At 37.6% G+C, this 26,963-nt stretch overlaps 3 protein-coding genes and 1 long non-coding RNA gene across 5 annotated transcripts in view; 3 read left to right on the top strand and 1 right to left on the bottom strand.

Moving 5' to 3' along the window:
* LOC139117349 (uncharacterized) overlaps positions 1–12,564 on the top strand; it is a 73,053-nt gene extending 60,489 nt beyond the window's left edge. Inside the window, exons 2-3 of the long non-coding RNA XR_011548508.1 lie at positions 7,774–7,902; positions 12,350–12,564. This is a non-coding gene — a long non-coding RNA (uncharacterized lncRNA). The remainder of the gene's footprint in view (positions 1–7,773; positions 7,903–12,349) is intronic.
* Positions 1–26,963, bottom strand: part of LOC139117343 (alkylglycerol monooxygenase-like) — a 307,539-nt gene that overhangs the window by 129,771 nt on the left and 150,805 nt on the right. The window lies entirely within an intron of this gene.
* LOC139117342 (uncharacterized) overlaps positions 14,597–26,963 on the top strand; it is a 136,659-nt gene continuing 124,292 nt past the window's right edge. Inside the window, exon 1 of the mRNA XM_070680362.1 lies at positions 14,597–14,709. The gene's annotated coding sequence lies outside the window, so the exon portion shown is untranslated. The remainder of the gene's footprint in view (positions 14,710–26,963) is intronic.
* Positions 16,194–25,671, top strand: LOC139117859 (uncharacterized). The gene is made up of 3 exons (XM_070681093.1): positions 16,194–16,242; positions 23,688–23,746; positions 24,721–25,671. The coding sequence occupies exons 2-3, from the start codon at positions 23,702–23,704 to the stop codon at positions 25,669–25,671; spliced, it is 996 nt and encodes a 331-aa protein (XP_070537194.1). The 5' UTR covers positions 16,194–16,242; positions 23,688–23,701.

Below are 26,963 nucleotides of genomic sequence, written 5' to 3'. Positions count from 1 at the left end.
ACAACAACAACAACAACAACAACAACAACAATAACAACAACAACAACAACAACAAGAAAAGCAAAAACAACGACGACAACTTTATTACTTCTACGACCCCTTGGAGATGAGAGAGTACATTAAAAGTGCCAAAAATAAAAATAAAACTTTAAAAAAGGTACACATTTTAAATGGCAAATCATTTGCATAAGTTATACAGAAAAGAACAAGTAAAAACGCACTCTGAAACATAAAGACATAAAAGTAATAGCAAAGACTAATCAAAGTGAGACGTATAACCGAGTTCTATGAATTGACGAGATTTGAGATTTCGGGGCATTTCTGCCCTTTAGCCGCGGAGGCCACAGCGCCACGCCCGGCAGCTCGGGCATTTTCTTGAGAGCATGGGCGATGAACTCCAGAACTGTGACCTTATGTGACCCCTTAGGACATCAAGAAGAAGGACAATTAACGAAGCGGAAAGCTGGTACCGAACGCTTGAGCAATACATCATATCGTAAGCATTCTGGTACACAGGTAATTAAAATGTTATCGTCATTTATCTCCTTAACAGATGGTCTTATCCACTGGCTCGACACAATGCTGGCAAACCGCCAAACCGTCACTGATGCAATCATTGACTGTTTGGCGGTTTTGGCGGTTCGCCTACGTTGAGTCAGGACCGTGGTTGAGTCAGGAGCCGGGCCTGTGGTAGGGTGACCGGACGATTTTTAAAACTGAATTTTTTTGCCAAAATCTTGATGGCACCTGTTGAAAGTGTTGGTACAAAGTCCAAATCTGAAAAAATAATTTGGCTAATTAGCATGATCACAATTTGGCAGCCTCTTGAAAATCAAAGTTTCCAAATTCTTTCCCTGAGAATATTGTAATGAGGAATAATGAGACAATATGACCAAAAATCGGATCAAATATTGTTAAAATGGCTCAAAGATGACTAACTGTACAATAATGAGTCTGGTGAAAGGTGCATTGATAGTTTCCAAATTATTTCTGTGAGAATATTGTATAGGTAGATAAGTCCAGTGAAAGAAAATGGAAGATTGTCCTCACGCTGACCTTTGTGTTTACAGTATCATGGATACAAGCCATTGTTTCTGGTCAGAGACAGGTGCGCACGGTGAAAAAGCACGTTGTTCAAGTACGGCACTATTGCGAACTTTACTTCCTGCTTTGGTAAAACCGTGGGCGCTAATTTGCGCTGCATAGCTGAGCTATTTTAGGGCACAAAACAAGTAGAAAAATATCTAAGGTACAATTTGCCCGCATGGCCATTCCTTCCCTCCTGGAAAATGATGCCAAAAGTCATAGCCGTTTCAAAGTAAAAATTTCGTCAGCAGTTTCTCGGAAGAAAAAAGACTTTTTAGAAAATTTTTGCACTCATCTTGACTTCCTAGTCTTCACAACATTCACTGTGAAATGCAAGTGTTTCCGTTCACGCGATCTCTCATAGTGACCATTCGCGTGCGAGTAGACGACTTCCAAGATGGCGTCCCGTCTGACGTTTGTTGACAAAATGTGTTCATAAACTTCAAGATTTTCACGTCATTACCTTGTTCATAGACATAAATGTGCACAACTGTTGCATACTTAAGGTGAATTTGTACAATTTATCACTACCTGGGTCCCCCTTTATGCCTTCGATTTCGAGCATTCACTCTCAGAAAACTTGTGTCAGCCCCATTGTAGGGAATAGGAGGGCCTCTCGTCCGGTCACCCTACCTGTGGTCTTATCTATTGGTTTGGGAATACGTAAACTTGTAAAACTTATCGTAGATATCAGTCCTGGGTTTTAATCAGAGATGGTTACCACTATATAATGGTGAACACGTCTCACTCATAGGCTGGGCATCGTCCAATGGAGTTGTACACTGCTGATACTATAGTCATAGACATCTATCAGCAGCCATTGCACGGCGATGCATGATGTGGGTAGGTCTCGGAATTGTCATCCGTTTTTCTCGTCTTGAGAGGTGAACAACTTGCATACCTTGGATAAACTTGTAATGCAATCCGTAATTTTGAAAATGGAATGAGGCATTTTTCGTTAATAAATGTGCTAAATCAAAAATGTCACCTTCAAAAAGGTGAAACCTGTGAACTCTCTCATTTCCTGTTTGATTTCACAATCTTTGTTGAGTGATTACAACACTAATAGGGCCCTCAGTCTCCGATGATATTGATGATGCATGATGATGATGAATTAAATACTAAAAAATGGAGAAAAATATATTTGGACTCTGTAAATTTGTTGTTGTTGTTATTATTGTTGTTGTTGGTGATAATATTTGCAGAAAATAACAAAGTATACGCTGCAAAATTCAATACAATTCAACCTAACTATACATATGCGCTGAAAAATTCAATACAGCCTAACTTTACCCAAGGGATGTCACTTCATTGCCACACACTTTGTTTACCATCGCCAAAAATGCACCTAGCAAGCATCGAAAGTGGTAAAAATTCGACATAGGGTCAAAGCACATTAGTCCTTCTCAATCATTGGAAGGGAAAGTAGAGCTGTTCGTAACTGCCATCCCACTGGCATACACGCGAAATATGCCCTCCCACTGAATTTTGATGCCCACTGCCCTACAGTATCTATGGTCTGCCTGCTCCCTACTCCCAACAACAATTTCAGCTCCCCACTGCCCTCTCCCACTTCATACTGAAATTCGTAGATGCCACTAGGCAACCAAGATCAACACAAAACAGTGTGAGCAGCTAGCAGTATACTATGGAACATCTATTGGAACATCTATTGCTCCCCTCTAAGTTGTTGCCTCAAGTTCTGTCATCAACCACGGCTTTCCCCTCCCTGCCTTCAGGTACCCACTATCAGTTTTCTCTCCGCCCACTGAAAATAATGAAATTTCTTCCCCGCTCACAGTAAATATCGATTTTTCTCTCCTCGCCCACTGATTATTTTTGAAATTTGCCCGCCCGCTGAAAAAATGCACACGAAACACCTTTTGCATGAACAGCCTTAGTTAGCAGCACCTGTTTGTAGTGACAGCAACAATGGACAACTGTGCTTTGTTTATGGCACGTATGACATCATCAGTTTGTTGTGATAGTGCATATTCAACTGCACCTGATTGCTTGCTCACCTACACGCTCATGGTCAGGTAGTCAGTATTAATCTGTCTCCTATTCTTGTGATCATTTCAGGGGAGTACACACACAGGCATGATGTGAACTGGGTAGTTTTAATAGTGTTGATTTTATGCTTATGCTACATTCCAACGTTCTCATCAAAGTCGAAACCTAGCCTCACTCTACACTAAAACTACTCAGTCCACATCAGGCCTGTGTTTGTACCAGATGTTGTTGTATCAGTGGTGTACACCAGACCGTTGACCAATGGAGGTAGGAAGGGACGGTTCCATGCATTCCACAGGAATTTGAAGACAACCGGTTCTATTTTGTTTAAAGTTTAAAGCATTTATACCATTGACATTGTCATCCTCATTCAATTTTAAATCTGAAAGATTTTCATCTGGTGTTGAAAGGAATCATGAAAGGAATTATCACACCTTAAAAACACTGCATTTATTTTGTTCATTTTAATGTTCTGACATTAAAGGAAGATAAAAAATTCACATTGCTTGAATGATTAGAGTTCAAAGACCATCAGGCTTTACCTTATCCAAATACCAAGTAAAGGCCCAATGCTGATTTGAATGACCAAACATACAGGTGTCATGTACACATTTTGATCAAAGCTCGTGTCATCAAATTATTGGACAACAGTAATCTTTTGTCACTTTATTAAATCAGTTTCCTTCAACAGTTTCCTTCAAGATATGTGGCTATTGTAACATACATTCATCAGGGTTAATGACAATGAAAATGAAGGGAACATGATATCCGTGAATCTTTTCCTTTCGGTTTGTAGGAGTGTCTGCTATTCTCAACTGACTTTGCCTATGCTATATAAATGAGTGAGACATGTTCACCATTACATACCGGTAGTAGTAAACATCTCTGATTGAAACCCAGGACTGATATCTGGGATAAGATTTTTATATGTCTATATATATATATATATATATATATATATATATATATATATATATATATATATATATATATATATATATATATATATATATATATATATATATATATATATATATATATATATATATATATATATATATATATATATATATATATATATATACACAATAAATATGAGAACACATCGAATATGTTTGTATATATATATATATATATATATATATATATATATATATATATATATATATATATATATATATAATATATATATTATATATATGTATGTGTGTGTGTGTGTATGGTTGTGTGTGTGTTAAGATGTTGAGCCACTCAAATATCTTAAACAAGAATTTTACAATGGGTATACAACAAGAAGTTTTATTAGCTCCCATAGCCATATGTATATATGGCAATGGAAGCTATTCTTATAGGCTAGGGAAATGTCTGTATGTATGTATGTCTGTATGTCTGTATGTCTGTCCGTCAACATCAAAAACTCCAAAACCGCTGCACATTTCATCTTGATATTTGGTGTGTACATGGATGATGGGCTGTAGATGAGATTTTGTTCAAATGAAGTTGTCATTGCCAAAAATATGCAAATTAATGAAAAAATGTAAAAACAGTCAAAATTGAAAATCTCAATAACACCTGAGCAGATTACATGAAAAATTAGCATGTAAGTACTTTGGGCTGACCTGAAATAATTGTGCTTTTTTTGATTTTTGATATTGTTGAAAATATGCAAATTAGTGCCAAAAAAGCGTTTTTGGTAAAAAATCTTCTTCTTCATAACCGCTGGTCAGACAGCTTTGATATTTGGTTACGGTCCCTAGGGATACCCAACTTGGATTTGTTCAAATTGTGATGAAATATGCAAATCTGTATTTTTAAGGAATTTTTTTGTCATTTTTGGTCAAAAATTTATTTCATCAAAACCGCTTGTCTGACAGCTTTGATATTTGGTATACAGGTTCCTACAGATAAACTAAATATGATATATAGAATATATGATGAAATCTGCAATTTTGTATTTTTGGTGCAATTTTTGCCATTTTTGGTCAAAAAATGTGTTTCTCAAAAACTACTTGTCTGATGCCTTTGATATTTGGTATACAGGTTCCTGGGGGGTTCTCCTAGTGTGATATAGTGAAATTTGATGAAATCTTCAATTTTTGTATTTTTGGTCAATTTTTGCATTTTTTGGTCAAAATATTGGTTCTCAAAAGTTACTCATGTGATAGCTTTGATATTTGGTATACATTTTTATACATAATTATGATGAAATCATCAATTTTGTATTTTTGCAGCTAATTTTGCCATTTTTAGGTCAGGCCATCCTGAAATGAGCTATCAAAGATCTCAACCTTCTTCATCAATACATATGTCACTAAAAGTTGCTCTGTACATAACACAGCAGAGCTCTGTCGACTATTGGGTCGCTTGTTTTTTCAAAACCGCTGGTCAGACAGCTTTAATATTTGGTTAACAGGTCCCTAGGATGACCTTAGTGAGATGATTTCATACAGTCAGGAAATACTTAATTTTGTATCCATGTCTATAGTAGCTTCAGGGACATTGGCCCTATGTTTAAGATAATGTTGTGATTCAGTAAGCATTTGAAATGGTAAACTGTATTTGGTGTTGAAATGTGGTAAAAAATAATGAGAAAACATAGCTGAGGTGATTTCAGCAGGTTTGGTTTCCAACAAATATATTCAAAGTTTTTTTCAATGTTAAAGAGTGATGGAGGGGTGGGGGGGGGGGGGGGAGGTCCTGGCAGATTTTGAAAAAAATCCAACAAATGTCAATAAAAAAATCAGCCACAGAAGGTTTGTCAAAAAGAAAAGGTGGGATAGTGGGAAAAAAAGAATGTACAATGTATCGGATAAAAAAGATGTTCCTCATCAATCTTCCAGACAACCCCCTTTTATCAAATGGTACACCCCTGATGTATTTTTGTGTGCAATTAACCATGCAGTGTATTTTAGTTTAAGATGTCAATCAAGTTAGGTAAGGATTTGAAAGGAATAGTCAAGTTCACCACAGTTAAATTTCTTAACTTTATCTCTTGTGTCATCATCCTTGTGTAATTGGTTAAGTTTGTAAGTTGCTCCAGATGTGGATGTACCAGCTGTTCTGGAAGAAAACAATGTTTACTTTTCCCGGACTGGTATAGGGTTTCTGAGTTACCAGTAATCATTGTATGTTGAAATCTCTCCATGTATCTGGTGCATGGGCAAAATGTAAATATTGGTTGCATGTTATGTATTTCAGTCTATGTCAAATATTGTAAATGAAAAATCAAGAAAAGTTTGCTGTGTGCTTGTAAAAGATAACATGTTTGTCAATACATATTAAAACTGCCTTGCAGTTTGATTGTCTTAAAAATTATCACAGAAGTAGAAAACAAAAAGAAACTAATCAAATTGCTGTAACATATTCACCCTCAGTGTCTGTAGGCCTATACTTAACTATTTTATCATTACATTCAGCTTTTTGTTATATCTTTATCACTCTCCATGGGCCAAGGCACACTTTGGGTCAATGTCATCACTCTGTGCCAGTCTGTGAATGTCAGTCTGTCTGTATTTAGGTCCATGTTTCATACAATTGTTGGTTTGTTTTGATAACTATATGGGAGCGAACAGTGATATTGTCACTATTTGTTTTAATGATAGTATCAAATTATGCAAATTAGCTGGAAATCCCATATTAGGTCAAAAATCTTCTTTATAACCACTGATCAGAAAATGGTTTAATCACACATCCTAGATCACCATGTGTTAGTTAAAACAATTTTTTGTCAATATAGACACTAGTTGTTTGGATGTTTACTGATCCTTAAATTATGCAAATTCATCTATTTTGAATATCAATGTCCACAGATAAGACATGCTTAAATGTGGACATGGCTAGGCATAGATAAGCATGTCTTATCTGGTTGCATATCTGTGTATATATGCAGGGTGGTGGGGTTTGCAAGAATGAGTATAATAGAAAAACACTTCATTAGCCACGTATATGGCGCGTAATCAAGGCCAATATTCTAACTCCCAATTTTCAACTATACAACTCGACATTCAACATTCAAACTCCCCATTTTCAACTATACAAAGCGACATTCAACATTCAAACCCCATTTTCAACTATACAAAGCGACATTCAACATTCAAAACTCCTCTTTAACTATACAAAGCGAAATTCAACATTCAAACTCCCCATTTTCAACTATACAAAGCGACATTCAACATTCAAACTCCCCATTTTCAACTATACAAAGCGACATTCAACATTCAACTATACAAAGCGACATTCAACATTCAAACTCCCCATTTTCAACTATACAAAGCGACATTCAACATTCAAACTCCCCATTTTCAACTATACAAAGCGACATTCAACATTCAAACTCCTCTTTAACTATACAAAGCGACATTCAACATTCAAACTCCCATTTTCAACTATACAAAGCGACATTCAACATTCAAACTCCCCATTTTCAACTATACAAATGTTGAATGTCGAGTTGTATAGTTGAAAATTAGGAGTTAGAATATTGGCCTTGATTACGCGCCATACACGTCCTCCATGCCACTTAAGTCTATGACATTGGTACGATTTTTAGATACAAGACATATTTCTGCAAATCTCATTCTAACATTGGCATTAGAACAAATAATCTTCTATCAACTAGTATCATTCAGGATTTATACTTATATTGGCTTACACTATACATGATTTTATTTACAGCTCTATTTAAGGGGTATTCAACAACAAACAGACAGATTTTTAGAAGAGACAGACAAATGAGACAATGAGAAAGAAGAAAAAGAGAAAAACAATTGGAAGATAAGTAAAATGGAGCACCACAACTTCCAGGTAAATAGACACAACAACTGGCTCACTAACCTGATTCTAGTACATTCAGAGAAGGACCACTAAAGTTAAACGTTTTACTGGTAGTATGATGGTTAATAATTTTCAGATTGGTATTTTTTAGCATAAACAACAATACATAAACCATGTTTTTTACAGCATCAGAAATGTTGTATCTGGACAGAACTCATAAAAAGAAGAAGAATGCCCTTTATATAAATTGGAAGGGTCTTTGTCATTGTTAACCACTGTTGTATAGGAAAGACAATGGCACCGATTCAGACAAAGAAAATTGGTTAAATGCTTGTAACTTTGCCATTTTATGATCAATTTGCAACAAATCTTCAGCAAATGTAGTACTAAGTGAGACCAATTGTACAAAGTTATATATACTTTTGCATATCTGCAAACACGTTGCCATGGAACCATGATATTTTATTAAAACTTATTTCAAAACAGGGCGGCTCCAAATTTTTGCATTTACTCCAAACATCAAAAAATTAGTTTTAAATGAACAAATGATAGTTGGTCATTATATTTACAGGCCACGATACTGGATCAAAAGGTTAATTTTGGTAAAATTTTGTGTCGAAAGTCTTATTTTTGATGCCGTTTCCACAATTTTTGGCCCATTGTCAATTGTGACCCCTCATTTTAAAGCTTAGATACTGTCCCCTCTAACTGTGTGGTTTTCATAATGGAACATTCCACACCAGCCTCAGGAGACACGCTGGCAACTTTATGTTTGGCTGGCTAATTAACAAATTGGCAGCCATGTTCATGAGTGGGAAACTGTGTAGATTTAGGCCTGTTTTCAAACTTTGTGAAGTCATTTCTCAATCTTGGCTAAATGTATTGGACTAAATTTTTCACAGGTAGTAATTATTAGTCCCCACGGACACCGTCCGGGGGGACATATAGGTTTGGTCATGTCCGTCCGTGTGTGCGTGCGTGCGTGCGTGCGTCCGTCCGTTCACGCAGATATCTCAGACATGCCCAGGTCAATTTCTTTCAAACTTTGCACAAGGATAGTACCCTACCCCATACAGATGCACGTCGATTTGTTTCAGAATGCGATCAAATTTGGCCGTGTTAGAGGACTTTTTAGTTTTCACCTCCATAGACTCCCATGTATAAGGCAGTCCATAGACTCCCATGTATAAGGCAGTCCATAGACTCCCATGTATAAGGCCAAGAAAAATAAAAATTTAGTTTCTCATCGTATTCATATTGCAAAAAGGATGCAGTGACACAGTTTTTAGTCCCCATGGATGAAGTCCAGGGGGCTTATAGATTGGGTCATGTCCGTCCGTGAGTCCATCCGTGAGTCCATCCGTTCACGCAGATATCTCAGATATTTTGACAAAATGTCACGTGACCTTGGTGACCTTTGACCTCATATATATATATTTGTCCATAACTCAGTAACCACAAGTGCTACACCCTTCATGTATGGTATGATGGGACAGCTTATGACATATTGTACCTCATTAATTATGTGCATATCTAATTTTGAGCAAGCCAATCGAGCTAGAGGTCTGATTTTTGGTATATAGGGATAACTTAGCAATACAATTTTTTTGACAAAATGTCACGTGACCTCGGTGACCTTTGACCTCAAATATACATATTTGTCCATAACTCAGTAACCACAAGTGCTACACCCTTCATGTATGGTATGATGGGACACTTTATGACACCACATATTGTACCTCATTAATTATGTGCATATCTAATTTTGAGCGAACCAATAGAGCTAGAGGTCTGATTTTTGGTATATAGGGATAACTTAGCAATACAATTTTTTTGACAAAATGTCATGTGACCTCGGTGACCTTTGACCTCAAATATACATATTTGTCCACAACTCAGTAACCACAAGTGCCAAACCTTTCATATATGGTATGATGGGACACCTTATGACGCCACATATTGTACCTCATTAATTATGCACATATCTAATTTTTAGCGAGCCAATAGAGCTAGAGGTCTGATTTTTGGTATATAGGGATAACTTAGCAATACACTTTTTTGATAAAATGTCACATGACCTCAATGACCTTTGACCTCAAATATACATATTTGTCCATAACTCAGTAACCACAAGTGCTACACCTTTCATATATGGTATGATTGGACACCTTATGACGCCACATACTGTACCTCATCAATTATGCACATATCTAATTTTGAGCGAGCCAATAGAGCTAGAGGTCTGATTTTTGGTATATAGGGATAACTTAGCAATACAATTTTTTTTCAAAATGTCACGTGACCTTGATGACCTTAGACCTTGATTATACATATATATGCATAACTCAGTAACCACAAGTTCTATACGCTTCAATTTTGATAGGATATTAGACCTTAAGATTTCACATCTCGTACCTCATTTATTATGCACATATGTATTTCTTGGCTGGCCAACACAGCTAGAGGTCTGATCTTTTTTCCTGATTTAGAACCATAACTTAGACATGCCTCTTGTTATAAATTGGGAAAAATGACATAAACCTATGTGCCCATAGATGTGAACTTATACACTCCAGTGATACTTCTTAATGACCACATTTCCCTGCCCCATCAAGACTAATACTCCTTTTACAAGTGGGGACTATGTCATTGTCAATGACTTGTTTACTATAGAAAGCCATGGGCTATTTATGTCTTTATTATTTGATTTGATCATACTTGAAATACAGAAAAATAAAAATGATATAACTGTAATCCAGTGTGTTCCAAACACATTTGTCACGTGACTGAACTCACTGTGATCAATCAGCTGAGACTCAGCAACTTGTTTTCTTGGCACTGTTGCAGATAAACAATTGTGCCTATCTTTCTGAGCGTATGGCACTCTTTAAAGTGGGTATATTTTGATGCGCATTTGACATGAAATGTTCTGTATTCATGGTTTCGTTGATTTTTATTTTTGTTATCTATGATTTTCGGTAAGCTACTGTATGTTCCTGTTGCCAAAAAGTGCAGTTAACAACTGAAAGAGTGTTTTTAAATGTTAACTGTTGGTGATTTTTTTCTTTTTTTATTATATATATATATATCAATTACACCTTCTTATTCTACTCCCCAAAGAATGTTGAAACACCCATTATTTAGCTTGTAAACTTAGCATCTAGGTGTTTAAAATGCATTGTAATTGTTTACATTTGAATTCTAGTCTCAAACAGAAATCACTTTTCAACAATAACAATGCAGTTTTACACACATGAGCTGAGTTGACAAGCTGAACAATGTGTTTATCAACATGCTTTGGGGAGTAGAACAAGGAATTATGGTTCATGTTCAAAACAAAAGTGGTAAAAAACTTATCAAAAGTTAGCATTACTGGCCCATTAAACAAACTGAATGATGCAAACTAGAGTTTGTGACTTAATGAGATTTGGAAAAACTAGATATGTCATGAGAGGTAGATACTTAATGGTGAGAATGATGCAAAAATGAATTAGATGAAGAACAAAGTTACTCATCTACTTGTATTCACGTTGTTAGTGTTTTGAAGAGCAAGACAGTGTTCTGTGTGGGTTTGAGTATTTTTGCTCAAATATGTAATAAAATCAGTGGCAGCATATGTTGCAATTGTAAATGCCCGAGAGATCAGAGTTTTCAGCAGTACATTTTATTTTTCGATATTATTATATCATGTGGAATTTTACAATAAAACCTCAAATATTTAACTTAAAATTACGAACAGCATACACAGAAATTTTCTTCAAAGTGCGTGTGAGAACACCAATGCACTTTACTTGTACATTGGTTCTGTGGAAATTTGCAATAAAATCTCAGCTGTGAAACTTTCATTATCAGCAGCATATGCAAATTCTTTTCAAAGAGCATGAAAACATTTTGTATTTTCAATGGCATATTTTATTTTGTCTTGTGGTCCTTTTACACTTATCAGATCATGTATTTTGTAATACAGTCACTCTCCCAAATTTAACTGAAAAGCATATGCTTCAAATGCATTAGAGAACATGTTTTCAATGACACATTTTATTTTTGTATCTTGGCCCTGAAACACTCAGCCCCTTGCAAAGCCCATGTACTTTCATCATTCCCATGATTGAAACACATTCACCAATTTACAAATTTGGTGAATGAATAATGTGCATTTTCTCAATCATGAAATTCAATTCATAATGTTTGTGTGTGCACCCTCCCTGCATGGCATTTCTCAATTTGCAATGACTTGCATCACTACACAATTATTACCAATATTATTTATCGAAATCATTGCAAATGAAGAAAAACAAGCACAAGTTTTTATGTTCTGTGATCGACTTGAATACACTTTGAATATACTATCCTGAGTGTTGGAAGATACAAATAAATTGTACTTTGATCCTAATCTAGATGATCCAAATTCAGCATTGACTTAGCTAGATCTGTAGTTGTCGTAATGTCCAGCTCACAATATTTTATTATTTTTCAGAGACGTAGAAGTGATGGAATTCCTCAAAGAGAAGACTGTGAACAGCTGCCTCAGGAGTTCATACCAACCTATTCTACACAAAATATGCAAACATTAAACCCATCTCCACATCACCTATATCAGGGCCATTCCACATCAGAGCAGGCAGTGAATCCTGGGATACGTGCACAACAGCTGCCACAGCAGTCAACACCAGTCTTTTCTTCACAAAATATCCAACCATTAGACCTATCTACACATCACCAACTTCAGGGCCAGCCTGCAACAGAGCAGGCAGTGAATCCTGGGATACCATCACAGCTACCACAGCAGTCAACACCAGTCTCTTCATCACAAAATATCCAACCATTAAACCCATCTCCACATCACCAACTTCAGGGCCAGCCTTCATCAGAGCAGGCAGAGAATCCTGGGATACCATCACAGCTGCCACAGCAGACAACACCAGCCTTTCCTTTAGAAAACATCCAACCATTAAACCTGTCTCCACATCACCAACTTCAGGGCCAGCCTTCATCAGAGCAGGCAGTGAATGCTAGTGTACATCCAGCTATATCTCTATGGCAGTACCATTCATCAGCTGAATTACCAACACCAAATTATGAAACATTACATCAGTCACAACCTCAGGATAGATTTAGGACTGAACCACACCAATATCATCCACCACAAATGCCAACACCAGAGGTCCAGCCATCACTTCTACAGGGAATGGACATGACAAGCCATGCACAGGATCAATCAACCCAACCATTCTCTCAAGGAGGATCTTACATGATTGCTGGACAGAGTGTTCAACAATCGTATTTACCATCATCACATCAGCTACAGCAGGGTCAGCCATCGGCTCAAAAAGAAACAGGAAGACTACATTATGGAAATAAAGGTACATCATCTCAATATCTACATCAAGGATCAGGTGTGATCAGATGTGTAAGCAAATGTGAGCAAAGTGTCATTGACACTATTTTTATTTTGCTGGTACAGGATAGAAGATTATTTCAGTTCTCAGCTACCAAATTACTTGTAGAGGGTTCATGTTCTCAATTCTTTGTACTGGTATTGCGATGAAGTTGCCTGTATCAACCTCTACTTTGTCTACTTTTAATACAGGTTCTGAAGTTTCTGGATAGATGTCACAAGACATGGTGTGTCCATGAGTCCTCTATATCAGAAACTATCAAATAACCAGACTGTGATAGAACAGGAGGCTCAGGATAAATTCCTAAAAAGTCAAGGTCTTTACAGACATCATATAATTCCTGATGAAAACTCTCTCTATAGAGCCATTGCAGAATCCATTTATGGTGATCAGTCTAGACATAATGATCTCAGACAAAGAGCAGTCAAGTACGCGAGAGATAACTTATTTCAGTCCCAGCATGCAAGTGAAGGAGATGCAGAACTTTATGCTGCCTTGGATAGGTCTACTAAAGAAAACATTTTAAGCCACTTACTTGGTGTTCCCATACATGTATTGATTGGAGGAGGGGACAGTAGGACAGCACCAAAATTCCACACACACAGTCCAGGAAATACAGACACTGAGAGACCCATCTATATAAGCTGGCTCAGCATTGGACATTATGATGCAGTGGTGTCAAACGCAAATCCTAATGAGGTATACATAAAATGGTTGGAACAGCAAATCTCTATCTTTTTACAGCATGGAAAAGTCAAAGAAGCAAATACTCATGTCCAGTCATATCATATTTCTTTAAAAGGTGAGTAAAATACATTCACATCTTTGATAAATGGTTGAATTAAGGTGAACATTCAATGTCAAAACATATGAGAAAATCTCCAGTTGATATGGTGTGGACATTGGTTTAAAAGATGGTCAATAAGGTGTCCAAAGTACTGGACAGGTGTAAATGTCAATGGTTTGTCAGTTGTATTAATTAATAACTGCGTCATAAATGATTTATTTTTGAAGTTTAATGAATCAGATGTAATATAGTATGCTACATATGTCAAACCTTCATCTCAGTGCAATAATACCAATTTATGGTCTTTTCGATGATGAACATTGCTACTTACAAAATATTGTGACTGTTTTGTCTTATAAATTCACCGACAACAGATGAATAGAGACGCAGTTATAGACAGTAGGGGTGGAGCTTTCTATGGTGTAATTTGGCACGTTAGGGTGTTCCTGGTACACCTAATTTCGAATATAGAATTTTTCAGGGCAATTTGATCCTGGACCATACATGGTTATAAATAATCAGGAAAATTTCACTCCTCAGGTGAACAATCTACATCTGATATCAAAGATACATGGGAAGACCGAAGCAAACAACAAAGGCATGATGAATTTATCAAGTTGCTTCTCAGGACAGCTCAAGACTTGGGAAAAGGTAGGGAAACTGGATCAGTTTCTTGGCAGTAAAAGTTCAGTAGATAAACCTACTTTGTAGGCCACCAATTAAACTACATTACCCTGGTATAGTAACAACAAGAAATATAAACATTTAATCCAAAGGAAGACTGCAAACTTTGCAAAATACTATAGAAACATTGATAATTTGTAGTTTTACGCTCCCATATATGCATATGTATATATGCAAATGGGAGGTATTCGTATAAGGTGGCAAAATGGCGTCTGTGTGTATGTATGTAAGTATGTATGTATGTCTGTTAGTCCGTCCGGATCAAAAACACAAAAACTACAAGACGATATGTCTTCATATTTGGTAATTAGAGGCATCCTAGGTTGGAGATGTGAATTTGTTCAAATGAAGATGTATGTGTCAAAAATATTCAAATTAGGTACAAAAAAGTGAAAATTGGTGAAGATGCTGCAACTCGGTAACCACCGGGCAGAATGTGTCGATATTTTGTGTGTAGGTAGGTAGCGTCAATCCTTTAAAAAACTGTTAATTTTAGAGGGATATTATTAATTTTATATTTTTAAGAATTTTTTTTTCTTTTTTAGGTTGAATATTATTATTATTATTTATTATTTCACTTTATTTCGGACTAAATATGTCCATAGAAATCTCAGTACAATAATGAATTAAGGTACAGGTAAATAAATATCATAATACAAACTGAAGAAGTGATTTTAGTGGTGCATTATCATGCAAAAAAAAAAACCAAAACACCACAACCGCTCAATGGAAAAGTGATTTTATCCACATTTTGCGTAGATCAGAAATAAAATACATGCTATCATAAACTTGACGTACACTCGTATTTCCATTGCGTGATAAACGTACTATAAAACCATACATTTGTTTTCTAAGAAGAGCATCAAAGTTGCATAGCCCATTTGTGACAAACATGGAGCTGGCACTACTTCGTCTCTCATAACCAAAAAAATCCAGGCGGCATTGTTGTAGGCAACTTTCAGTTTTCTCATGGCATCAGCAGAATATTTGAACCAGAGGTGGCCACCGTACAATTGAGAGCAATACACTTTAAAAATTCTACATTTCACTTGAAAAGAGCACAAGGAATATCTTTGTTCTTCAAAAATATTGTTTGAGAATCTTAAAACTTGGTGTCCACATTACTATGGATTATCCATGCATTTGTATGTATTTGAATGGTGATGTTTTGGTTGTTTTATTGTAGACTTTTTTTTTTAACACGCATTGAAAGTCAATGTTCAAGGTCAATTTATTTTCAACTGCGTCACTGCTGCAGAGCCAGCTCCACCTATTTCAACGCATCATTGCTGTTACGGTTATAGTGTAGCACCCTGTTGTTGCATGCTGAAGAAAGACATGTAATTAGGGAATAGTAACAATTGATGTAATAGCCAAATTGTGACGCAATACATGCCATTGTGCGTAAAGAAAAGTTGAAGCTTGAACTCGCTACTACTCTGGACTTCGGGATATTTCCTGCGTTTTGCAAGATTTTGGGTGCACTTCACGAGTCAGAAGGTAAGCTATTCTCTATGTCTATCAATACCTGTTTTAAAATGTATGGTCTATTATATTTATGCATATTTTTACATGGAGAAGTTGTGTATAGTGGATTGTAGTGTGTGAACGGGTACTTGAACTTTAGCGCTTGTGAAATTGTTGAGAATGGCATTGCCGAGTCAAAATATTCTGAAGTGACAATGGGGATTACATGTTGTGAGGTTACTTTGAGATATAGAGTGTTGCGTAGCATGCATTTGATATGAATTTGAAACTGCATGGTCAGTTGTCGATTTTCATCCGTTCAGCTACAGTGCACGGAGCTGAGTTTACGGACTGTGTGGTTCATCGATATTATACGGCGGTTCAGCCCATGCCTAGCGTTGATGTCTGTTCGAACCGCTGAAACAACAGCAAAACCTTTCTTAAAAAAAACAACTCAGTTGAACACATACACGTGTATTGTTTAAAGTAGAGGTTTCAAACAGTCTGTTCAGAGATATTCCGCGGTACTATATACGTCAAACTGTGTGGACTTTGAAAGACGTGTTCTGTATTTAATAATACGCTGGACACATCATGTACTTTGGCGGGGGGGGGTGTGCTAGAAAACGAAGATCGATGCAAGTTTTGGATTCAAAATCGGCTGTTTTCGGCGGAGAAACTGCCCGCCGTATTTTCTGCAGGAGGACCAGCGGTTTTTTCTATATCAGTCTGCAGGGCTGTGGTGGGAGGCCGTATAACGCCGGTAACACACAGCCCTGCCATGCAGAGCTATACCGTATACGAAAGACAGAAAAGCCGTTTCTAAATGAGCTTGCGTGTTTGCGTGCTGTTCAAGTGAGGCTTTTTCACTTGACGTTCAACGTTACGCAGTTTGAACCCTTCCTCAACTGAGCAATTTCCGCCGAAATAGGAAGAAATTGATCGAGACCAGCAACAACTGTCGTGCATGACGATTCGATTTCGCCGCTGCGTGGGCCACGGCCGCAATGTGCATGCATCGCGTTTGTATAGGTAGGCGACGTTACAGTCAATCGTCATTTTCACACGAGACTGCCTTGAGCATACTGTACTAGTATACACATGACATCATAACTCTCGCGAGACTAGGGTGTTTGAGAAAGCATGCACCAGCTGCAATGAATGCGGATGTAAATGTAGTTTGAGCGGGTCATTGAGAGAGAAACGAAAGTCGACAACGACTAAAACAGACAGTATTCTAATCTTGTTTCCACTTCGTCGAGATAAAAATCAACTTTGCCTTGGGACGATTTTCCTTGTCACTTCGGTTTCAAGTGTCATCGCCGCACGTGGCGATCCCCGTGAATATATCTGAATGGGCCGCGCTGTAGGATGCGCTTTTGTATACAGTGCATTTCAAAAGGACGAACCTAAAACGGTAAATGCGTTTTCGTTTAATATCGACTCGTGTCGGTCGTGTGAAGTCGATCGGGTATCAGTTAATTCGAACGTAGGTGTACTGTGACATTAGTCTGTGGCATCAGTTCATACAATTAAAGGTTCATAATTTGTAGGTGTGTGAGTGGGTTATATCAGTTAATGTCGGAGAGTACAGCGTTAGTTGCGTGGCAGTTGTAGTAGTAGGTACATGCATGGTACATGTGACCTGTTTCGTTTTCAACTCAACTTCAAGTTCAAGTTGGCTCATGGTTCATTGGTTGTAAATAAGTTTGCTTGCTTAATTTCATTATCATATTTGTGATAAGTTCTTGTTTTAACAAAGACAGTATTTTTCCCTTAGTGTGTAGTAGGTAGCAATGAAAAAAAAATATATCAAATTTGACGTTTCATTGTCTAAAAAAACCAGTTTCCCATGTGGGCTACGACTTCAAGTAGTACAAGATGTATATAGTTGCACAAGGACCAACCCTGGTATACCAATCTGTTAGCACAGAGATACCGGGGAATTTCGAACCCTTTTAATTTATTTAATGTGACTCTTTATTTAAATCTTATCCTCTTGGGGGAGATGATTTGAATTAAAAGGGTATCTACAAACAAAAAGATTTGATTTATGTTTCTCCTCTTGCTGTTTTATTGTATCATGTTTGTGAGGACTTCTGGTTGACTACACAACAACAATTATGATGCAATGTGTCGCACAATATTTTCTTTCGGGTGTTTTGAATTGTTAGTTTTGTCTACATTCCCATTCAATCTATCTTCCAACAGAAAACACAATGCTAATCACTTTGTTCATGAGGAGTGTGGCTCACGTGCTTTATTCTGGACTAGGGCACTTGAAAAAGATTACCAGCGAAGTGTACCGTTAAAAGACTTACGGCAATCTGCACAGAAAAATTACCCCGCGCTAAAAACCAGAGTTAAAAACCCTTTGTTCTAAAATGTTTTCAAAGGGAAAAAAGTTCTCTGGAAAAGCGTAGGTAATTTACAATTGAAAACAAGTTGTCTGGAAAAGCGCAAGTGATTTACAAATTAAGTACGAAAATTGAAAAGAGGATTCATAAAAGGGTGGGTGGGGGGGGGGCGGACTCGGTGTCTCACAGTGCCCCGGCCCGTTGAAGCGTGAGTCTGGACTGGTGCTACCTCGTGTGGCACCCTCACTTCATCCACAGTCACAGCCAATCAACGGCCTCTAAATGTTTCCTTCGAAACTTCCCACCAATCACCGATCAAGGCAATCCCGCCAAGATTACAACAGCATTGCAGCTGGTGTCATTTCCTTTGCTACAGTTTACATACTTTGTATCTATCAGCTGAGATCCACCCCAGCCTACATAGCTACATATCTCTGTGCCGACAAAACAAAATTTTAACGCTTTACTTCGAACCGCTATAAAATATTAGTTTTGTCTACATTCCCATTCAATCTATCTTCCAACAGAAAACACAATACTAATCACTTTGTTCATGAGGAGTGTGGCTCACGTGCTTTATTCTGGACCCCCCAAAGTATAGATCTTGTTGTGAACGGTTACAGACCTAATTTTTTGAGTTACTGCTAGTCTATCATCTAGCTTGTCGTCCACGTAACAGTCCTTACAACTTTCTGATCGCCATCTGCCATGTCTTTTAAGACAACGGTTGTTCACCCCTGAGGCAGCTGCCATCGTGGCTCCCCCTGCCCTGAATGAATGAACAGTGAATCTGGACGGGTTTTGGGCAAATTCTCCTAATCTTGCCCTCACAATCTCATTAGCTCTGGTATAGCTCAATGGCTTAATCGCCTTTACTAATTTTACAATGCCTCCCGATCTAGTTAAGGGTTTAAAAAGGAAATCTTGAGAATGTAAATCGATGCCTGCCAATGAAACATTTTTTCTAGATTTACAACTGGGCAAGAGACAGTGCCTGTACGAGCAATGGCGACTTTATCTCCTTGTCTGTACTGATCAGTTTTGCTTGCTGCAATCATGAGTTCTAGATGGGAATCTGATACAAAAACCTGGGAACATTTCAGATTCGACAACTCATTAAATCTCAGAAAACCTGAAAACATCAAAAAAACACATAGCAATATCTCGTCTTGTCATTAAATCTGTTGATGAAGAATATTTCAAACACAGTTGCAGTAAAACTTCAACACGGACTACCTCCCTATGAACTGTTGGCTTGGCTAACACTCTCTTTGCTGACTCTATCACAGCTACAACAACTGGATTATCAGTGGGATTAATTAGACAGAAAGCGGTGAAACTATGCAGCCACTAGAGTGCATAAAACACGTTCAGAATAACAACAGACGATTTGTTGGAATCCATCAAATTCATAAAGAAAAGAGTCAAATCTAATGGACTCGCTGGGAACACTTTCATTTTGTATGCATTAGCGAACTTTATCCAATGCTTTAAATAAGACACATAATTCAAAATTGTCCCGGGTGCCTAATTGAACGTAGAATGACATCTGGTAGGACATCTGTGTATTTCTTTAAATCTGGGTAAATGACTTGAGTAGCTTCTCTGTCAAAAAGATGTGACCACAGAATCAGTTCTGTTGGAGAGAAAAGAATATATTAGTTATAAAATGAATGGTGGAATTCTGTAAAAAATCAAATTAAAATTCCAACTTCAGAGCCAGCATTCTGAAGGGGAGTACGGTTTGTCAGAACACCGTATTTCTGTATTTGCGAGGCAACACTTTGCCTTTTTCCTGTGGCAGCCATTTTATTTCTGTTACAAAACATTCAAAATTTTTGCCATCGTGGCAGAGCAGTGGCCAGTACGTGGCCCCTTCCCACGCTGGGATAACCAGCACGCCCTGTGCCTTACATGCTTGCATGTGTCTCAACACACGAGGAATCAGGTAGGGTGGAGGTACAACCCAATTGTTCTCACCTCCCCAATGAACAGAAAATGCGTCAACCGTCTCTGTCCAAGGGTTCCAAAATTTCTAGTTAAACCGTGAACATTTAGCATTATAATATGTGGCAAATCTGTCCACTGTGAATGGTCCCCATAAGGTGCTTAACATACTGAATATTAGAGGACTGATTCCCCAATCATCGCAATCCACAATTTTGCTGATGTAGTCTGCCAAATCATTATGACGCCTGGGGATCCAGACTACGTTTAAGGTTAGATCCTTCTGTACTATACAGTTATTAATACTCAAAGATATACTATGTAGATCAGGTTTGGTACTGCCATTCTCAATTACCCTGGGTAAGTTCATATTATCTGTAAACCAAGTGACCGTCTTATGCTCTAGCCTATATGCTCTAGCCTATTTCCATAGCTTCCGAGCATATTTTCTACTGCTTTTGTTTCTCTCCATGTCGAACTCATCGATTTCTCACTTTGGGACCAATTTTCCTGTGCAATCATAAGCCTGCCTTTCACTGAGGCTATACCTCCGTATGCCTGTTCTGAGGCATCCGAGTAAATTAGAATGTCTGCATTCATAATCTCTCTACTCTGTTCAAGCCATTGAGCTGAATTAAGTGACACTATATTACTTGACCAAAACTCTAATTCTGAGACTACCTCAGACGGTATGATCATACAATCATTCCATGACTTCCTTGTTTCTATCATGTAATATAGATACCTCGTGCGAAGCTTACACTCTGAACCAACCACCACATACATCGACACTATCAGTCCCGCTACTTTTGCTAGTAGAAGAATGGGTACTCTGACTGCATTTGTCCTCATCTGCATAATACATGCGATAGTATCTATGAGTTTGGTAACCCTACGTCCCGTTACTGCGAATTTGTTTTCTCCGAGATAAATATCGTAACCTATCCACAAAATAGTAGGCACTGGAATCCAAATACATTTTTCCTTACTCATAAGGAATCCAGCGTCTACCATCGTTTGGTGAACGTGTTTTGCATCACGGCTGGCAACTTCCCACGAGGACGCCCCTCCTAAACCATCATCAATGTAAATCAAGGCTCGAACACCTTTACGCCAACCCCGTATACGACGGGTTTCAGTAATTTTCTAAACAAGTACGGCGCAGAAGAAAGGCCAAAAGGTAATACGTTAAACACAAAGTACGATGTTACATCGCTGTCTGAAAACTTCCATGCAAAGCCTAAAAATGTTCTATGAACGGGAACAATTTCCACGTGGTGATATGCAGATTTGATGTCAAATTTGTACAGAAATCGTGCTTCGCCCAAAAGCTCCCTAGCTACTGCAATATCTTCAATTTTGAAGGGATGCCTGTAAATAAAACTATTAACAGTGACGTATCTAAGATCCAGAATTAATCTACGCTTTCCCGAGCTGATATTAACTATCAGCGGGTTAACAACCTTGGGTTTTGAACTATATTCCGAAATGCAATGTTTATTCAGTAGAGCAATGATTTCTTTTTCAACGAAAATCCTCTCTCTAAGGGCGGACCTGTTATTACACATCACTTTAGGCGTCGGGTGAAAGGCAAGCGGCAGTCTGTAGCCTTCCTTCACCACCCCTAAAATAAATGACGACGACGTACGCTTCTTCCAAAAATCCTATGAAGATGCAAGGCGGCCTTTTGGTGAAAAATCATTAGACAAAACGTGAAATGCATCCCTTGTATTCGAAAATGTTGAATGACTTACACCCTCTCTCAAATGTGTGTTCAGATTTGACCTATCGCACACTTCTTGTGAATTTTTAGGCAAACTATTACCAACAACAGTTTCGTATTCCATATCAAAAAGAAATACTTATCTGTGTCCTATTTGAGGATATCGGTACACCCACACCAGTTGCCATCTGCTGTAAGATTGGGCAGTCGGATCGCCAATGGCCGGATTTTCCGCACATGTGACAGACATCGCGTGATTTATCACGTTGATTACGTCTTCCTCCAGTCTGCCACTGGCCCTGCCCCTGACCCTGTGCTGCAGGGAAAATGGGCGCCAACAGGATTACTGCTGAAAACCTCTTGCGTTTGTTACTCTTTTCTTTCTGCTCTTCTTTTGCTCGTTTCTCAGCCCTATGAGCCGCTTTCCAGAGTCTCTTCTCATCCTCTTCATCGCTAGCGAGCTTGTGGTTTCAAATTCCTCTGCCGTCTTCCATCCTAGTTTTTCAGAATCGGCAATGAGCACTAACTTCTGTCTATCGTGGATAAGTTTCGTACCTGCTTCGAGTGTCTCTTTGGCCTTCTCCAGTTTCCTGGCGTCAATCTCCTTGTCGCTTTTTCAATACAGTCCAGCACTTGGTCTTGGGTTTGAATTGCTTCTCGCAACCTTTCTTCTTAAATGTTCTGGGCTCTCTGTACTTCAGGTGGCTTCGGATTTCGTTTAGACTCTCATCCGCCCGCTCGTTGACTTCTTTACGAAAGTCGTGCAGCTTCGAATCCATCAGTTTACCTATGTTGTGTAACAGTTTCTCGTCTCTGCCTGCCATCCGTGCGCCCACTTCGGCGGTAATACGATCTAAGTGATCTGGCAGCCCACCTTGTGAAGCAGATTGCTGAGGTCCGTCCTGATTCATAGACATATTACTGGGATAATTCGTTTGTTTCGGTAGATACGGCGGACTCGGTGTCTCACAGTGCCCGGCCCGTTGAAGCGTGAGTCTGGACTGGTGCTACCTCGTGTGGCACCCTCACTTCATCCACAGTCACAGCCAATCAACGGCCTCTAAATGTTTCCTTCGAAACTTCCCACCAATCACCGATCAAGGCAATCCCGCCAAGATTACAACAGCATTGCAGCTGGTGTCATTTCCTTTGCTACAGTTTACATACTTTGTATCTATCAGCTGAGATCCACCCCAGCCTACATATAGCTACATATCTCTGTGCCGACAAAACAAAATTTTAACGCTTTGAACCGCTATAAAATATTATTTATGTACACCTCTTTTATTCAAAAAAACATTGAATTGTTAGGATGCTTGGGTATCAATTAAAAATATTCCCTATTGACGTGGAGTTAGCATAACTAATTTATGAGTTTTAAAAAAAAATATACTTTATCTCTACCAGTCTGTAAATAGTTTTGAAAATTATATTTTGTTTTTAATACATAGGTTGAAAATACAGCATGCCAAAGAAGAAATATTGGCGAAAATCAGTTGTGAAACAACAAGTAAGTGTGTACAAAATTCTGCTCACGGGTGAGCAATCAAGTAGGCTTAAAGGGCTAGATCATCGGTTGTAAGTCTAGTCTGGTGTTAGTGCTTTTACATTTAATTAGTCTGTGTGTCTCAACATCCTGGTATGTTTGTGTAAGCTTACAACCATAATTCAATTATATGATTGTTCAGCCTCAGTAGACACCTTATGCATTAAGTAAACAATTTCAGCAGAGTTATCGGCAATATTAGCACAAAAGGATGCATGGTTAATATTTATTTACCAAAGACCATGGAAAATTACCAGAATGCAAGGCCATGCAGTGGTTATTGATATGTTGCGATAATTATATGTGGGCTTGTGGATGCTTTGGAAAGTAAAAGCTCCTATGTGTGGTACTTTGTTGCCTATATTTTTGTTTTCAACACCACATTGCTTGAATGTAAACATGGTCACTGAGGAATAACTCAGCCACAGGTGATCAAGTGTTCACTTGATCAGACAACTAAAAATTCAATTAGATAAATATTAGTTGAAATTAAGTTTCATCAAATTTTATGAAACTGATAAGTCAGGGTGTATACTTTTAGTAAGTACAAATATTGATGTGAAGCATGGCTGTTCTCTGAATTCTTGGCCAGGTGATCAGATATCAAAAATAATGTGAAATGTGAAATTAGCAAAAATCAAATTTCTGCCAATGAATGTTACTTGAAGATGAGTTACATTATCCAGTAACTAGGTAACATTTCAATTATTATTAAAAAACATTGGTAAGCTGCCCCCCTTACACATACAAATGTTTCAAATACTTGTTTTTTGAAGTTTTTTATCGTGCTACTAATGTACATACATTTTATTGATACAAATGTACTCTTTATAAATCACATGAAAATTAAGTATATCAAGGTGATATGAAAATAGCATGAATATGACACTTGAATGATATGCTTGTTAAACTAAATGCATTTTTTGTTTCTTTTACAGCCTGGTGCTGGCAGGAGCCATGCTGATAATCGGCATACGTCAGCTGACAATTCTGGTTTGGGTGGTTCCAGTGAGGCAAAACACCCATTACCATGTGATATATCTGTCGACAGTGATCGATACAATAAGAGTTTGCTACCATACGATAGTATTCTATATGAAAGTACCTTAAGCAACTTACACTCAAGCAACCTATTCATAAGTGAACCATCCATAAGCAACCTTTACAGCAAAAAATGTCATGTACCACAAAACAGTGCACAAATACAGTCCAACAGTAGTATACTGCCTACAGATCCTTTTTTACTGCAAAGTAAAACTATTCAGACTCAGAAAAGCAACTGTCAGAAGCTTGAATGGGAAAGTTACACTATAGGCCATGTTATCCAAGCTAGTATTCATCAAGGAAATCCTGTTTTTCATGAATCTTCAAGAGGTAAACAATGCACTTGTAATGCCCTTGTATACTTATGTGTATCTCAAGACAAGCATTCATTAACATCTGAGGACTTGAATTGCATTTTACATAATGGTGACAGTTTATACAGAGAAACAGTCAGTTACCTGCAGGCCAGCAATGAATTTCATTCAGATATTTTAATGTTTAATGAATTACCAAATATTGTACACATGAAGTCTTTGCAGTACAATATAGAGAAACGCAAGCAGTATTTTGGGTTGTTAGATCATTTCACAGATATAGATGTACCAGACTGTTTACATTTCAAGGACGCCATTACCAAAGCTTTCAATTCTAGTAACACTTTGTTGTTGATGACAGGTGGCTATTGTATGGCTCTTTCCAAACACCACAGTGGTAAATATTGTATATTTGATTCACATAGCCGTAACTCACATGGCTTGCAACACATTGATGGCTCAAGTATTGTAATATTCTTTGACACACAATATGCTCTAATTAATTTTTGTATTCTTTGTTTGATAACTTGAATTTGAATAAAATGACAGCGTATGAGCTTCAAGAAGTGATCATTCATGCTAATAATTCAGCACATCAGGCTCGACAGCAACATGACAGACATGAGGAACTTATGGTTAATTATTTTAATTTCCAGACACAACAACTATCTTCTAAAAAGAATGCTCAGAGGTTAGACAGCTATGAAGGTAATGTGAACAGTACTGTGTCATCTGTACCTAAAATGGTTTCAAGTAAACAGTATGAAAGAGATATAAACAGAAAAGAAGACAAAACCACTCATTTTTGGCTGGTGAACGTGAAAAAGATAAATTAAGGAAAGCTCTGAAGAGGCAAAACCAAGATTTTAGAAAGACTGAAAAAGTTCAGTTGAAATTGCATATGCAACAACAGAGACTAAATCCTCAATTCAAACACAAAGAACATTGTCAACAACAAGTACAAAAGAAAGCGCTGCGACAAAATCAAGTGTTCAAAGGAGAAAGAAAGAAAAAAAATTACGGTCACACATAACTGAACTTCCACAAAATCCAGAATTCAAAGAGAGAGATCGAGAAACTGAAACTACGGTCACATATAACAAAACTCCGACAAAATCCAGAATTCAAAGAGAGAGAGAGACTGAAACTGCGGTCACATATAACTGAACTCAGACAAAATCCAGTGTTCAAAGAGAATGAAAAACAAAAATTACAGTCATACATAAATGAACTTCAATAAAATCCAGTGTTCAAAGAGAAAGAGAAACTGAAATTGCGCTCACAGATGAAATACTTGCGTCAAAATCCTAACTTCAGACAGCCAGAAAAGGAGAGGCATAAAATATACATTCAAAATTTGCGAAAGAATCCCACATTTAGACTAAAAGAGAAATTAAAGACCAAAATCTCCATGAGATCTCTTCGCAAATGTACTGAATATAAAAACACTGAGAGACAGCAGCAACAAAGTTATAAAAGCTCCAAAGGCATACAGTAGTGTTGTTTTCCAACAGAAAGAGAAACATTTGAAACGAAAAGCACAAGACATAAAGCGCTTAAGAAACAAAGAAAGATATGTAATTGAAAGCAGTAGTGAAGCAATGGACTGTTCAGAAATTACTGAACTGAATACAAGCTTGCCAGACAACCGTCATGGTGAATTATTGCAAGACTGCATTGATATTTCCAGAAACATACATCTCAAGGACCCATTTATGTCTGTTCATCATGTCATCAAACATGGTTCAGAAAGTCTGTAATTCAAGCTGCCAAATTAGCCACACATTCTGCCAATGCATCTCAATACCTGACTGGCTATATCT

Source organism: Ptychodera flava, chromosome 18, assembly GCF_041260155.1.
Source record: "Ptychodera flava strain L36383 chromosome 18, AS_Pfla_20210202, whole genome shotgun sequence".
In the NCBI taxonomy this organism is placed as follows: domain Eukaryota; kingdom Metazoa; phylum Hemichordata; class Enteropneusta; family Ptychoderidae; genus Ptychodera; species Ptychodera flava.
This window is presented reverse-complemented; position numbering and strand designations above follow the sequence as displayed.

Bases quoted from the DNA above. Each gene is read 5' to 3' on its own strand.
- LOC139117859 (XM_070681093.1), top strand. From the start codon at position 23,702: ATGCCAAAGAAGAAATATTGGCGAAAATCAGTTGTGAAACAACAA. The intron at 23,747-24,720 runs GTAAGTGTGTAC...TTTCTTTTACAG, and splicing joins AATCAGTTGTGAAACAACAA to CCTGGTGCTGGCAGGAGCCA.